This window comes from Triticum dicoccoides, chromosome 6B (genome assembly GCF_002162155.2).
Source record: "Triticum dicoccoides isolate Atlit2015 ecotype Zavitan chromosome 6B, WEW_v2.0, whole genome shotgun sequence".
Lineage (NCBI taxonomy): Eukaryota > Viridiplantae > Streptophyta > Magnoliopsida > Poales > Poaceae > Triticum > Triticum dicoccoides.
Window position 1 is genome coordinate 561113022 of NC_041391.1, and position 14420 is coordinate 561127441.

The 14420-nt window shown below is 47.9% G+C and overlaps 1 protein-coding gene across 1 annotated transcript in view; it reads right to left on the reverse strand.

Moving 5' to 3' along the window:
• LOC119326379 (uncharacterized WD repeat-containing protein C2A9.03-like) overlaps nt 1–11795 on the reverse strand; it is a 29121-nt gene extending 17326 nt beyond the window's left edge. Inside the window, exons 1-9 of the mRNA XM_037600035.1 lie at nt 11546–11795; nt 10777–10958; nt 9813–9980; nt 9644–9730; nt 9141–9275; nt 8919–9029; nt 8642–8733; nt 8460–8565; nt 5449–5520 (exon numbers count right to left, since the gene is read on the reverse strand). Of these exons, the coding sequence (XP_037455932.1) occupies nt 5449–5520; nt 8460–8565; nt 8642–8733; nt 8919–9029; nt 9141–9275; nt 9644–9730; nt 9813–9980; nt 10777–10926 (921 nt within the window). The 5' untranslated portion in view covers nt 10927–10958; nt 11546–11795. The remainder of the gene's footprint in view (nt 1–5448; nt 5521–8459; nt 8566–8641; nt 8734–8918; nt 9030–9140; nt 9276–9643; nt 9731–9812; nt 9981–10776; nt 10959–11545) is intronic.
• Nucleotides 11796–14420: the final 2625 nt, after the last annotated feature.

The window sequence follows — 14420 nt, forward strand, 5'->3', positions numbered from 1 at the left end:
AAGAAGCCAGATGAGAAACTGAAATTTTCGTAAGTGTTGTTTATATAGGAGGGGCCTTTAGTACCGGTTTGTGCCACCAACCGGTACTAAAGGCCGATTTTGGCCAGCCCAAGCGGCGGGAAGCGACCCCCTTTAGTACCGGGTGGTGGCACAAACCGGTACTAAAGGCCCCCCCTTTAGTACCGGTTTGTGCCACGACCCGGTACTAAAGGGGGTGCGCTGGCGCTGGTGCGGTGCGGCAAGTTTAGTCCCACCTCGCTAGCCGAGGAGCGACCGCACTGGTTTATAAACCCCCGTGCGGTCGCTCTCTCGAGCTCCTCTCCAAAGCAGGCCTACTGGGCCTACGTGTTCTTTGCTGCCTTGTGGGCCCACTTGGCCTTTGCGGGCCTGCATCCTGGCCCAACAACAGGTTGGGTTTCTAGTCGTATGCAGGCCGCTCTGGCCTAGTAGGCGGGCTTTTTATTATTATTTTTTTGCTTTATTTATTTTTGTGTTGTTTTTTGTGTATTTAAAGTTTCTTTGTGAATATTTTTGCTTTAGGTACAAAAAATTACAAACTTTCTGTTAGTGCCCGTAGTTTTCAAATTTGAATAGTTTAAATTTTGAATTATTTGAAATTAGTGTGAATCACTAGTTTGTGAACAACTTAACTTTAAAAATCAGTAAAGGCATGAAAGAATTTGTTTGCACATAAAATTTCTTCGCGTTTCAAATGCCAAAACACATAACTACCCTAACTATTACAGAGATTCCCCTCTGGGCGTGAAACACAGAAGAAAGTGATGATAGTGAAGCCGATCACATCCCAGATCTTTGGATGTGAAACTTTTTCTTCGCGTGTGTCCCTTTGCGTCGTAACCATGGAAAATCTTCATCATTTAACGGGATGCTCGGGACAATATTCACTGTGAATGAAGCAATTTCATCAAACTTTTCATAATTTTCTGACTTGTCTATCTTGTCATCCACTCCCACGATGTTTCTCTTCCCAGAAAGAACTATGTGCCGCTTTGGCTCATCGTACGATGCATTCGCTTCCTTATCTTTTCTTTTTCTTGGCTTGGTAGACATGTCCTTCACATAGAAAACCTGTGCCACATCATTGGCTAGGACGAATGGTTCGTCTGCATATGCAAGATTGTTGAGATCCACTGTTGTCATTCCGTACTGCGGGTCTTCCGTTACCCCGCCTCGTGTCATATTGACCCATTTGCACCGAAACAAAGGGACCTTTAAACCACGTCGATAGTCAAGTTCTCATATGTCCTGTATATAACCATAATATGTTTCCTTTCCCGTCTTGGTTTCTGCATCAAAGCGGACACCACTGTTTTGGTTGGTGCTCTTCTTATCTTGGGCGATCGTGTAAAATGTATTACAATTTATCTCGTACCCTTTGAAAGTCATTATATTCGAAGATGGTAACTGGGACAGGAAGTACAGGTCATCTTCAATAGAGGTGTCATGCATGGTACGTGTCTGCAACCAGCTGGCGAAACTCCTGGTTTGTTCACGTGTAATCCAGTCATCAGACCGCTCCGGGTGTTTGGAGCGTAGCAAATTCTTGTGTTCATCCATATATGGAGCCACCAAGGTGGAATTCTGTAGAACTGTGTAATGTGCTTCAGTGAGAGAATGTCCGTCCATACATATTATTTGTTCCCTTCTAGCGTGCCTTTTCCATCCAGTCTGCCCTTATGCCGCGATTCAGAAACACCAATCGGCTTAAGGTCAGGAATAAAGTCAATACAAAACTCAATGACCTCCTCATTTTGATGGCCCTTGGAGATGCTTCCTTCTGGCCTAGCACGGTTATGAACATATTTCTTGAAGACTCCCATGAACCTCTCAAAGGGGAACATATTATGTAGGAATACAGAACCCAAAACGTTAATCTCTTCGCATAGGTGAACTAGGACGTGCGTCATGATGTTGAATAAGGATGGTGGGAACACCAACTCAAAACTGACAAGACATTGCACCAAATCATTCTGTAACCTTGGTATGATTTCTAGATCGATTACCTTCTGAGAGATTGCATTGAGAAATGCACATAGCTTCACAATGGCTAATCGAACGTTTTCCGGTAGAAGCCCCCTCAATGCAACCGGAAGCAGTTGCGTCATAATCACGTGGCAGTCATGAGACTTTAGGTTCTGAAACTTTTTCTCTGCCATGTTTATTATTCCCTTTATATTCGACGAGAAGCCAGACGGTACCTTAATACTGAGCAAGCATTCAAAGAAGATTTCCTTCTCTTCTTTGGTAAGAGCGTAGCTTGCATGACCCTGATGTATGCCGTCTTCTCCGTGCATACGTTGCTGGTCCTCCCATGCCTCAGGTGTATCTTTTGTCTTCCCATACACGCCCAAGAAGCCAAGCAGGGTCACGCAAAGATTCTTCGTCACGTGCATCACGTCGATTGCGGAGCGGTCCTCTAGGTCTTTCCAATATGGCAGATCCCAAAATATAGATTTCTTCTTCCACATGGGTGCGCGTCTGTCAGCGTCCTTCGGAACAGGTTGTCCGCCAGGACCCTTTCCAAATATCACCTTCAAATCCTTGACCATATCATGTACATCGGCACCAGTACGGTGGCGAGGCTTCGTCCGGTGATCCACCTCACCTTTGAAATGCTTGCCTTTCTTTCTTACAGGATGCCTGCTCGGAAGAAATCGACGATGTCCCAGGTACACATTCTTCTTACAACTATTCAAATATATATTGTGAGTATCATCCAAACAGTGCGTGCATCCGCGGTATCCCTTGTTTGTCTGTCCTGAAAGGTTACTGAGAGCAGGCCAATCATTGATGGTCACGAACAGCAACGCCTTTAGGTCAAATTCTTCCCCCATGTGCTCATCCCACGCACGTACACCTGTTCCATTCCACAGTTGTAAGAGTTCTTTAACTAATGGCCTTAGGTACACATCAATGTCGTTGCCGGGTTGATTAGGGCCTTGGATGAGCACTGGCATCATAATGAACTTCCGCTTCATGCACAACCAAGGAGGAAGGTTATACAAACATAGAGTCACAGGCCAGATGCTATGGTTGCTGCTCTGCTCCCCAAAAGGATTAATGCCATCTGCACTTAGACCAAACCATATGCTCCTTGCGTCATCTGCAAACTCCTTCCCGTACTTTCTTTCGATTTTTCTCCACTGCGACCCGTCAGTGGGTACTCTCAACTTTCCGTCTTTCTTATGGTCTTCTCTGTGCCATCGCATCGCCTTGGCATGCTCTTTGTTTTGGAACAATCGTTTCAACCGTGGTATTATAGGAGAATACCACATCACCTTGGCAGGAATCTTCTTCCTGGGGCGCTCGCCCTCGACATCACCAGGGTCATCGCGACTGATCTTATAGCGCAATGCACCACATACCGGGCAAGCGTTCAAATCCTCGTACTCACCGCGGTAGAGGATGCAATCATTAGGGCATGCATGTATCTTCTGCACCTCTAACCCTAGAGGGCAGACAGCCTTCTTTGCTTCGTACGTACTCTCGGGCAATTCGTTGTCCTTTGGAAGCATATCCTTTATCATTACCAGCAACTTTCCAAATCCCTTGTCAGATACACCATTCTCTGCCTTCCATTGCAGCAATTCCAGTGTGGTGCCCAGCTTTTTCTTGTCACCTACGCAATTCGGGTACAACAATTTTTTGTGATCCTCTAACATGCGCTGCAACTTCTTCTTCTCCAAATCACTTGCGCAGTTTCTCTTTGCATCGGCAATGGCCCGACCTAGATCATCAACGGGCTCATCTGATGCCTCTTCTTCAGCTTCTTCCCGCATTGCCGGCTCAGCTTCTTCCCGCATTACCGGCTCAGCTTCTACCCCCATTGTTGTATCATCATATTCAGGGAACCCATGGCCAGGATAGTTGTCGTCGTCCTCTTCTTCTTCATTGTCTTCCATCATAACCCCTCTTTCTTCGTGCTTGGTCCAAACATTATAGTGGGGCATGAAACCGGACTCAAACAGGTGGACGTGAATGGTTCTTGACATAGAGTAATTGCGACCATTCTTACAGCCAGCACATGGACAAGGCATAAAACCATCCGCCCACTTGTTTGCCTCAGCCGCAAGCAGAAAAGTATGCACGCCCTCAACGAACTGGGGAGAGCATCGGTCATCGTACATCCATTGCCGGCTCATCTTCATTACACAACACCGAATAGACCAAATTAATACAAGTTCATACATAAAGTTCATACAACACTTAAATGCAACAAACAAATAACTCTCTAGCTAAAGCATTTAAATGCAACAACAAATGCGATCAAGATCGCAACTAAGGTAACAATTGATCCAACAGCATAATGATACCAAGCCTCACTATCGATGGCATATTTTCTAATCTTTCTAATCTTCAAGCGCATTTTCTCCATCTTGATCTTGTGATCAACGACGACATCAGCAACATGCAACTCCAATTCCATCTTCTCCCCCTCAATTCTTTTCAATTTTTCTTTCAAGTACTCGTTTTCTCTTTCAACTAAATTTAACCTCTCGACAATAGGGTCGGTTGGAATTTCCGGTTCACATACCCTCCTAGATAAAAATATCTATGTCAACTTAATGGGCATAATTTGTCATAAACACGAAATGCAACAAATAATTTTAAAAGAGAATATACCACATTCGAATCATAACAAGGACGAGGGCCGACGGGGACGGATATCAAAACCATGGCACTATGTATAACAAACAACGTACGGGTAAGATAATTATACGAGTAACTATATATCCAAATCACATAAACATCAATTTTTTATATAAAATTTCATGAACAAGAGGCTCACCACAAGGTGGTGCCGGCGACGGGACGGTGCGGGCGATCGACGGTGGTTACGACGGAGATTTAGAAGGCACTAAGTAAAACACACCTACATATGCAAACTAAGTGTTATTTTGACCTCAAATTGCATATAAATCAAATACTACCACATATAATTCCTCCAAAATTACTAAAACCCACAATTAATCACTATATAAACCAATGCAAGAGCTAATCTAGCAATGAGAGATGAAAGGACAAAGTTGCTAACCTTGGTGATCATTTGAATGGATGGGGGCCTGCAAATCTCGACAAATTTGGGGCAAATTTTGTGATGAACTCGAGAGGAAGAAGGGAAGAACAGAGGAGATGGAGAGGGGAAAGGGGGAAGAACAGAGTGCGGGTGGACGAAGGGTTTATATAGGACGACCTTTAGTACCGGTTCGTGCCACGAACCGGTACTAAAGGTGCTGGAAGGGCCCCAATCTGACAACATCCTGCCACCACTTTCTTTAGTACCGGTTCATGGCACGAACCGGTGCTAAAGGTTCGCCACGAACCAGTACTAAAGAGCTCCTCCCGCCTAACCGTTGGAACCGGCACTAATGGACACATTAGTGCCGGTTCTGTTACAAACCGGGACTAATGTGTCTCACATTTGACCCTTTTTCTACTAGTGTCAGGATGGTCCCCCACGACGAGAACAAGCTTTCTGTCGGGACTCAGCGATGTATGCTGCATTAACAAAATAATAGTAAGGCCAGAGTAAAACAACAAGTGCACTTAGAGCATTCCAGTGATTCCGATACTGGTGTTGGTCTCCGTTTACTATGAATACTATGTCGCAAAGGCACGACCCAAAATGAGGGGCATGTGCAAGACTAGCCCTGAGAGCATCTCCAGCCGTTCGGCCCCCCAGGGCGCCGAAAAACTGCGGCCTGGGGGCGAGTCGGCGCTAGTTCGGCCCCTGGGGTCGGCCTAACTCCCAGTCACGCCCCCAGACGCCGCCCCCCAGCCACGGCAAATTCAAACATATTGTTCCCGCGCCCAAAATAAACGCCACAATCCGGCAATCAAGCGGCCAGTAGATCGGCAGCCGGACGAATAGTTCGGCGTACAAAAAGCAGAAAAACAAGGAAGCACGCATCAGGCGTCGAGGTCGGCCTCCGGCGTCGGCTGAGTCGGCGTGCGCGGGCTTGACGGGGCCTCTATGCTTGGCGGCGTGGCTTCTGTGCTGCGGGCAGTCTCGGCGGCATCAGCGGTCGGGCTTGGCGGCGGCGGCGGCGTGCGTGGCGTGGGTGTCGTGGGCGTACGCGGCGTCGTCGAGGGAAGCTGGTTCAGGATGAGGCCACGCTCCGCCATGTACCACGCCTTGACCGCCTCGTCGGTGCTCTGGAGCATGTCCGCCCCGCCCAGCAGGAAAGCCAGGTCGGTGTTCCTCTTCTTCGCGGCGACATTGGTCCGGAGTAGGTCGAGCTTGACGGCGCTGGTCGACATCAACGCCGACCACCGCGCCTCGGTCTTCTCTTCACGAAGGGCGGCCCGGGCCTGTGCGTCGGCGAGGCAGTGCTCGATGGACTCCTGCACGCGAGTTGTGGCCGCGTCGGCGTGTTTCCCCTTCTTGGCACCTTTGTTGTCGTCCGGCCGCCCATCTGACGCACCCGGAGTCGACGCGTCAGGCTTGTAGGTCTCCCTAGCCTTCTCAAGAGTGCGTCGGACTTCCGCCCACTTGTCACACTTGTCAATGCGCTTGTAGACATGAAGGTACTTGAACTCGGTGTCGTTGTTGCCCTGCCTGTACAGGCCGAACATACGCAGCAACTGCGCAGGGACAAACAAACAGTTGGCGGGTGCACGGCGAAAAGAGGCGGGAAACCGGCATGGCATACCTGATCCTCAATGCTGGCGCCGCTCTCCGGGCGACCGGCGACCTCCTCGACGACCCCATGCCATTTGTTGCACGCCCCCTGCATACGCCCCCAATGGTTCGCCATCGCCTTCGACCCGCGCTGCATGCAGACGCCTTTGAAGTAGGGGTCGACGAGCTTGCCTCGTCGAACTCGACCTTGATGCGCGCCCAGTACGTCTCGATGCTCTGGTTCGCGCCGGTGGTCGGGTCGAGGCAGACGACTTTTCATGCTTCGGCGAGGCATTCCTCCTCTTTGGACGCCCACTTGACGCGTGGCTCTGGCCTGGCCGCCACCTTCTTCTTCTTGCGCCCCCTCGCCGGCTCCTCCTCCTCCTCGTCCTCCTCGTCCTGCTCCTCCTGCTCCTCGTCGCCGTAGACGTAGCCGAGCTCACCGTCCATGCCACCGCTGAGATCCACCGTCTCGTCCGCGGTGAACCCGAGAGACGCGGCGGCCGCGGCCGACCCTTCCGCGATGATGTCGTCCATGTCGGCCTCAGTCTCGTCGGCGTCGCCGAGGTGAGAGAAGGGCAGCGCGCACCAGTGGAGAGGGGGCGTCAGAGAGGACGCGTACGCGGGCGGCGAGTAGTTGTATGGAGGGTACTGCACGCCGGTGAAGGCGGGCGAGGGCATGCGCTGGGCGGGGTGGCCATGGGGGAAAGTGACGTTTGGGTTGAACCCACCGTGCGCGTCCCCGTCGGCGTAGCCCAGCGACCCCCATGGCTGCGGCGTCGGAGACCCGACGCCTTGTTGGCCCCAGGGCGCGTACTGCGTGTGGTTGCCGGGTGGATTCATCATCCCCGCGCGGGTCGCCTCGGCCTCGGCCTGGTCAGCGGCAGCGGCACCCGCAGCTGCAGCCGCAGCCGCGCACGCCGCGTTGTCTCAGGCCTTCTTCGCGAGGGCCCTATTCCGCCGGTCGGCGGTAACGGCCTCCCGTCGCTGTACTTCCACCCTCCATTCGGCGTTTGACATGCCCGGCGGCTTGGACGGCGGCACCCTCGGCTTCGGATGAGCGACAGGGGCGGTCGCGGTCGCCGCGGCGCGGGGGGCGCGTACTTCTTCGGTGCATTGGCGGTCGGCTGGGAGGCGAGCGGGAGGGAGAATGGCGGGAGGAAAGGAGAAAATGGGAGGGAAGGGGGGAAAAGCGGGGAAGAAACGGCGGGAATAGGTGCTCGACTCGCCGACAGGGCGGACCCACGCGCCCTTTTCGCTTGAGCCGGCGCCCCCTGGCGCCCCCCAGGGCGCGGGTTCTGCCAGGGTCCGCAGGCACCAATATCGGCCCGAGTCGGCGAAAAACAGGCTTCTGGGGGGCGACTGGGCCGTTTTTTCGGCGCCGGCGCGGAAAAAATGCCTGGGGAGGGCCTGTTGGGGGCGCGGCTGGAGATGCTCTGAAGGATGCCAATTGCTGCAGATGAGGCACCATAATTCTCAGTTCTCATCATCCCCTAGATCCAGAAAACAGAAGTACGTAACTGCAAAGTTCTGTCAGCTCTGGTAAAAGATTTTTATTCCTTTTCTTTTAACACTGCCAACTTCAAGTTTGATACTCCTGTTTTGCTCTTGACATCACACATTCTTGTTTAATTTTATTAAATTGGTCAACAACAGGGTACAAAAGTAAGCCCCACATGACATAGGACATATCAAGATGATTGTAAACAAGCATATTGACAGAAGCAATGCGACAAGATCACAACACTATGTAACCAATTGTTCCAGCTTTCCAAAACAAATAAAAGAACTAAAAGAAATAACCAAAGGGACTTGCATTCACTGGACAATCAAACTGAAAGTGATTGCACAACTGGAATCTCTCCATGTCATAGTCTCTTACACCGTTGTCATTACTCGATGCCATGAAATGAACAGCGCCACTACGGGAGAAAACAGAACTGGCATGAACATACACCCAATGAGGTTGCATCATTAATAAAGGGGACATGACATTACCTAGAAGTATTGAATATCTCAATTGCATTAGTAAGAGCATTATCATCATGTGATGTTCGACAACAAAAGCTTATCCCTTCTCGATCAAGGTGCTGCATTCCACATCAACATTAGATCAACACTAAGAGTTCATAAACATATTAAGCAATTTGAGTACATGCACGACAACATTGCATTTTGATTCCAAAGGATTTGAGCCAAATTGTAAATCACCATGCCAAAAGATAGCACCATATGGATTTGATTCAAAAGGTTTGAGTCACCTTGGGTAACATACCTTGCAGATTAGCTCCCCTTGAAATCCGCCAGCTACCAGCAAATTGTCCTTGACTGCCATGGTACTAACCTTGGTCTGAGAAAACCCCTCTAATAGACTTCCTGGGTGCTTCTGTAATAAGAGATCCATAACAATCAATAGAAGAATAACAAGATAAGATGTAGCCTGTAGAGGATGTGAAAAATGGAGACAGATAATAAATTGCAATCAGGTGTATAGTACCTCCTTTGGTGCCACATGACCTTGGACGTTCGTAAGTTCAGTATCCACACCACTCAATGCAGACCAGTGAAGGACTGAGTAATGTGACATCAGGTAGACATCATGCTTGGATGTCGCCCATACTAAATTTCTCAGCTGCAGGCACAATTCAAGTCAATTGTTTGATGCTCTTGACAGCGCAGATCAAATCGGTTTAAAAATAGGAGGGGTTATCAATGAAGAATCTGATACCAAATGCAAATGGTTAGCTGAAACAGCACGTATTCACAAGAGATTGCAGACAGAGACACATAATCAGGACTTGCAGAGATCCCTGAACTAATTAAATTCATACGGTAAAAGTTTCTCCAAACTGCCATGTAAACTATAATTAATCCAAAAGATACAAGAACCAGCCTCGGTCCTGATGTTCAAGACTAACTCCATCTCTTCTTTCACGTATGGATGCATTTCATCATCTATGCAATTTTTAAGCAAGCATTTCAGAGACAGAATAAACCCACCTGGAAATGTAGTATAGTTGACTTTACAGATCTAGTATTTTTTCTGAATTCGTAATACATTCCATCTTTCTCAGTCTGTTTGCATTCCTGTTCCAAGACATGTATCAGCTGTTAGAAACATCTAGACAGAAAACTTTGCATAAGCTGTTGAACTTTCTACAAGACACACCTCGGCTGCTTCTTCTCCAGAATTAGGAATGTTCTCATAGTTTTTGTACTCCTGCAATCTGATCTGTCTGTACCATTCACGTGTGATAGCCAGCCTCTCCCATTGTATTCCTTGGATGTCTTTTTCTTTTCTAGTGGGCGCTGCCCCCCAAGTATCTGGAAACTGACTCTAAACAGAGAAGGAGGAATAACTATTTAGAGCATCACAGCTTGGTTTATGTAATTAACACAATGGTAGATTAGCAAAAAAAATCATATTTAAACTCTTGTTGTTCAAGTTCAAGATTGGTTCATAAACTTAACAGCTGAGCAAGACAAATAACTGCTTCCTTATCCTATGTCCAGAATTACAACAAACCCAGAGTGGTTTAGAAATGGAAGACAGAACAGACGGAACAATAGAAACATTTTACATAGCATGACAAGCAGAGAAGAGACTTGCAACAGATATCATGTACTCCCTCCGTCCCATAATATAAGAACGTTTTTGACTAGTGTCAAAAACGTTCTTATATTATGGGACGGAGGGAGTAGATAACAAAAAGACAGGGCCATGAACAGTAGAGAACAAATGACATTGTGCAAATGGTAAGGGGACAAGCTTCATAGATTGAGACAACCCTCTAAACCAGAAACAAATGTATCACGCTCCCAAGCATGATTTTTTTGCCGTTTCATTCACCCCTCTCAAAACAAGAGAATGAACAATCAGTGCCCCAATCAAGCCATTCATATGGTCATATAACTGATTCATGCCTATATAGTAGTTAGTACACGACAAACAGAGCTACATAATCGAATCCCAACAGCAGCATTCAAGTGTCCACACTTGCAGTTCTAGTCATCATTGGAATAGTAATGTTCGAACTTCTGCTAACCCAATAAGAAGTGCATTTAAACCAATCTTGCGTAGACTTAGTTCCAACGGCGATGACACGACAATACAAAACAACTGATGGACATACCAAAAAGGTCCGATCTTCATCATCCAGGTCCAAATCGGAGTTCCTTGCTCCTTGCTGATGGTGCCTGTCATCGCCCGTGTCTTCGGCGTGGTCATCCGTATCAGAATCATCATACCAGTCATCGACGTCGCCACCGCCATAACTGCACATCGATCCTCGCCTAGGAGAGAAGCGTCACAAACCTGTAAACAGACCAAACACCACCACCATCAGCAACGGCGCTCCAGCCGAAACGACTTGCAAGTCGAGCGGAGACGCAAGCACAGCTAGCACTTCCTACACCAGTCCACAAGTAATAGCAGCTGCAAATTAAGCACAACAGCAGTTACTACAAATCTAGTGGCTCTCCGCGTAGTTTCTATTAGCACCACGGCATATTAGCAGGCTCTGAACATCTGAACACTTACGGACAATCATAAGCAAACATGATGTGAACAGAAGGAAGTCAACACGGGGTGGAATTCGCTAGCACACTAAAGGGGGAAACGGATCGAACAGTCAGTCAACACTCAACAGTCGCATGATTAGCAGCGGACTGAAACGAGCAAGAACGCGATTTCCCGCCACAAATCGGGGATTCGCATACCACTGAATGATTCCCCACGCCGCCCCGCCCCAAACCCTAGGAGCCGCGATCTTAACCCGCCCACCGTCCAGAACTCCAGATTCACCCCTAATCGAGCCGATCGCAGTTCCCCGCCTCGGGAAAATTCACAGAAGGATCGCCAAAACGACGGAGAAACGGAGGGCGCGACAGGAGGTACTGTACCTCAGGAGTCAGGAGACGCCGCCCAAGCCGAGCGGAGATGGGTTCTCTTCTCCCGGAAGTGTGAGGAACTGCTCGTCAGCGGAGCGGCTTCTTCCTTCTCTTCTCTTCTCCCTCCCGAACAGTAGACTATTTTCCAATTTGTATTGAATGTTTGCGTGCTCGTCAGTTCAGTGCGTTCGTCAGTTAGATGGATGGGAGCGGCGATGGCGCCTCGGAGGAAGCACTGGGGGCGACGGGGGCATTTCGGCCACCGTTGGTGTTGATCTGACGGGCGATTGGACGAGGTCACAAGTAACGAGGGTGATGGACTGGTAGCGGATCAACGGTCGCGGTTGCAGCGGGCTGCTAGACCGTCACTCTTCGGCCGTTTTTTCTTTTTTGCGAATCAACCTGTGGTTGAGTTGGTTATAGGTGGGCAGTGGTATCCCAATCCACCAGGGTTCACATACTGGTGCTCGTATTATTTCTGGATTTATTTCAGAATTTCCGGCCATGCGCTTTTAGTGGGAGGAGACGTTCCCGTCGACGACGAGGCGCCTACGGTGACTTCGTAAATCTCAAGATGATATGCCGGCTCAGTCTCTCGGAGGTGCTCATAGGGATGAATGTATGTGCGTGTATATGAGCGTGCGTGTCTGTACTGATGCTAAAAAAAAACTCTTTCTTTTTTTTTTTGCAAGAAAAACTTCGGATCTATTCATCTTCAATCATGGCAGTACAACGAACACAAAAATAACAAAAAAATACATCCAGATTCATAGACCACCGGCGACGACTACATGCACTGAATCAAAAGGACATATTTGGTGATGTAAAAAAAGGGACATATTTGGTAAATCGTAAGCATAGAATACGGTCGAAATGGAGTGGCAAAAATGCCAAAACCAAGTCAGTGATGTAATTCTACGTGTATGCACGGTTTCTCGGTAAAATAAATATGCATTGAGTGTTATTATTACATCAACCAAATACAATCATAACTTGACCTGCAAAAAATATACAACCATAATTTGATACTCCCTCTGTTCGGGATTATTAGCCTAGTGAGATCCATTTCTACTAGGTCGTTGCAATTAAGTCGTGTGAAAACCTACTTTGTACCCTTCCACCCGTTGAGAGAAATTAATTCCATTGTAAGATTCTCTTTACCATTTTTTCATACCACCTACTTTGTATGGAATCCATAGGAAAATGTCCATTAAACTCAACCTCGTGGGAATATTTTATTGACAACCATGACATGCCCCTAGTCCTTTAAAAAATAAAAACAACTTTTCTGACACATTCGTGTGTTACCAATTCATGCATTATTCAACATGCCATGACATCCAGTTCGCATGTTTGTTCTATTATTGTGATTTGGAAGTCATGCAAAGCAAAAAGACCATGAGATGCCAAACATATCTAAACCAAAGGTAAAAAGAAACATTATATGGTATCTATGTTTAGAGGGATGAGAGTCACAAGATAAACCCTACCCATGGCAAATAGTGTAAGTTTTACTCTCCGCCAACCCTACTCATAGGAGATAGCCATTTTCGCGCGGTGAGGTGGGAGGACCACGGTCCATGGATCATGTCTGGTGTGTAATTAGGTACCTCTTTTTGTGAGTTTTATATGTCATTCACGGCAATAGTACAAGCATTGTCATACTGAATAAAATGTCTCACAGTTCTATTTCTAGCCTAGAGTAGCAATCCCAGTCTACTCCATGGAACAAGTGGTTCTCACAGTCTAGACCACGGTGTTCTTGGTCCTTCATCATTGGTTTGGCTATGGAGCAGCAATTTTGACGACCTGGAGCTTGCGAGGGGGTCATCCCATGTTCCATTGCATTCATCCACATTAGGTTTTCATCTTGTACAGTGGTGACTAGTCATGTGAATCTTCAAAATATGTAAGATTATCTCGGTTTTCGTTGGTTTCATCTTCTGTTGTTTTATTATCATCAGACATGGAAGATTATTAAGATGCAGAAGACGAAGGTAGAGATGTGGCTTCAAAGAACCTTGATATAACTTCTGGTGTTTATTAGAGGTCTATGTTGTTGGTGTTCATTTTAGTTATTCAGTCAATTGTAGATATGGAAAGAAAAAAAGAACTAGACTACCATTCATGTTGTCCACATGGGAGAGAGGAGGATCCCTGATCAACCCTCCAACTGTGCACTTGTTACCTCCACCAACTCTTTCCCTTTTTGCGACAAACAAACTCTTTTCTTTTGACCATTGAAGCATATGCCAAACATAAAGACAGAGTGTAGATCTACAACGAAGAGGAGTTTTTCCCTTAGCAAAGACAATGTGATTTCAGCATAGCCATTGCGACCAATAGGGGGTCATTGCCACAATCAAGATTTGGGTTCTTAGTTTTGTACCAAAACAAACGGCAAATTACCAAACGTATTGGCAACACAATGAGATAACACATGCATATGTTTAGGAGCGTGCTCGGCCCAAAAAGTAACTGGGGGGCAAGTGAACGGGAGCGTATTATTCGGCTAACTAGGGCCCAACTAGTAATATATTGGGCTTCAAAGATGAAAAAAATAGGAACCGAGTGAGTGCCAAGGCCCCAACTTGACCTAATGTGGGTCCACCCCTGCGTCTTCAAAAGTGTCTAGGCTAATCTTCTGAATAGGGTGGCCATTGTTTGGACATTCTAAAATTGGTTAGTTCAAATCTGCGAGCAACCTCCCCCTGCCCCTCTCGCGTCGCTCCCGCGAGCGACCGGGGGATCCTCCTAGCGCCACCGCCGGGGCGTCCTCCCTCCCCTCTCCCTCCCCTCGTCGCCGCCGGCTCGCGCCGCCGGGCAAAGCCCGGTCGGCGTCGGCGGCGGCGGGGTTTCTACCCCCCCCCCCTTCGGAGACGCCCGG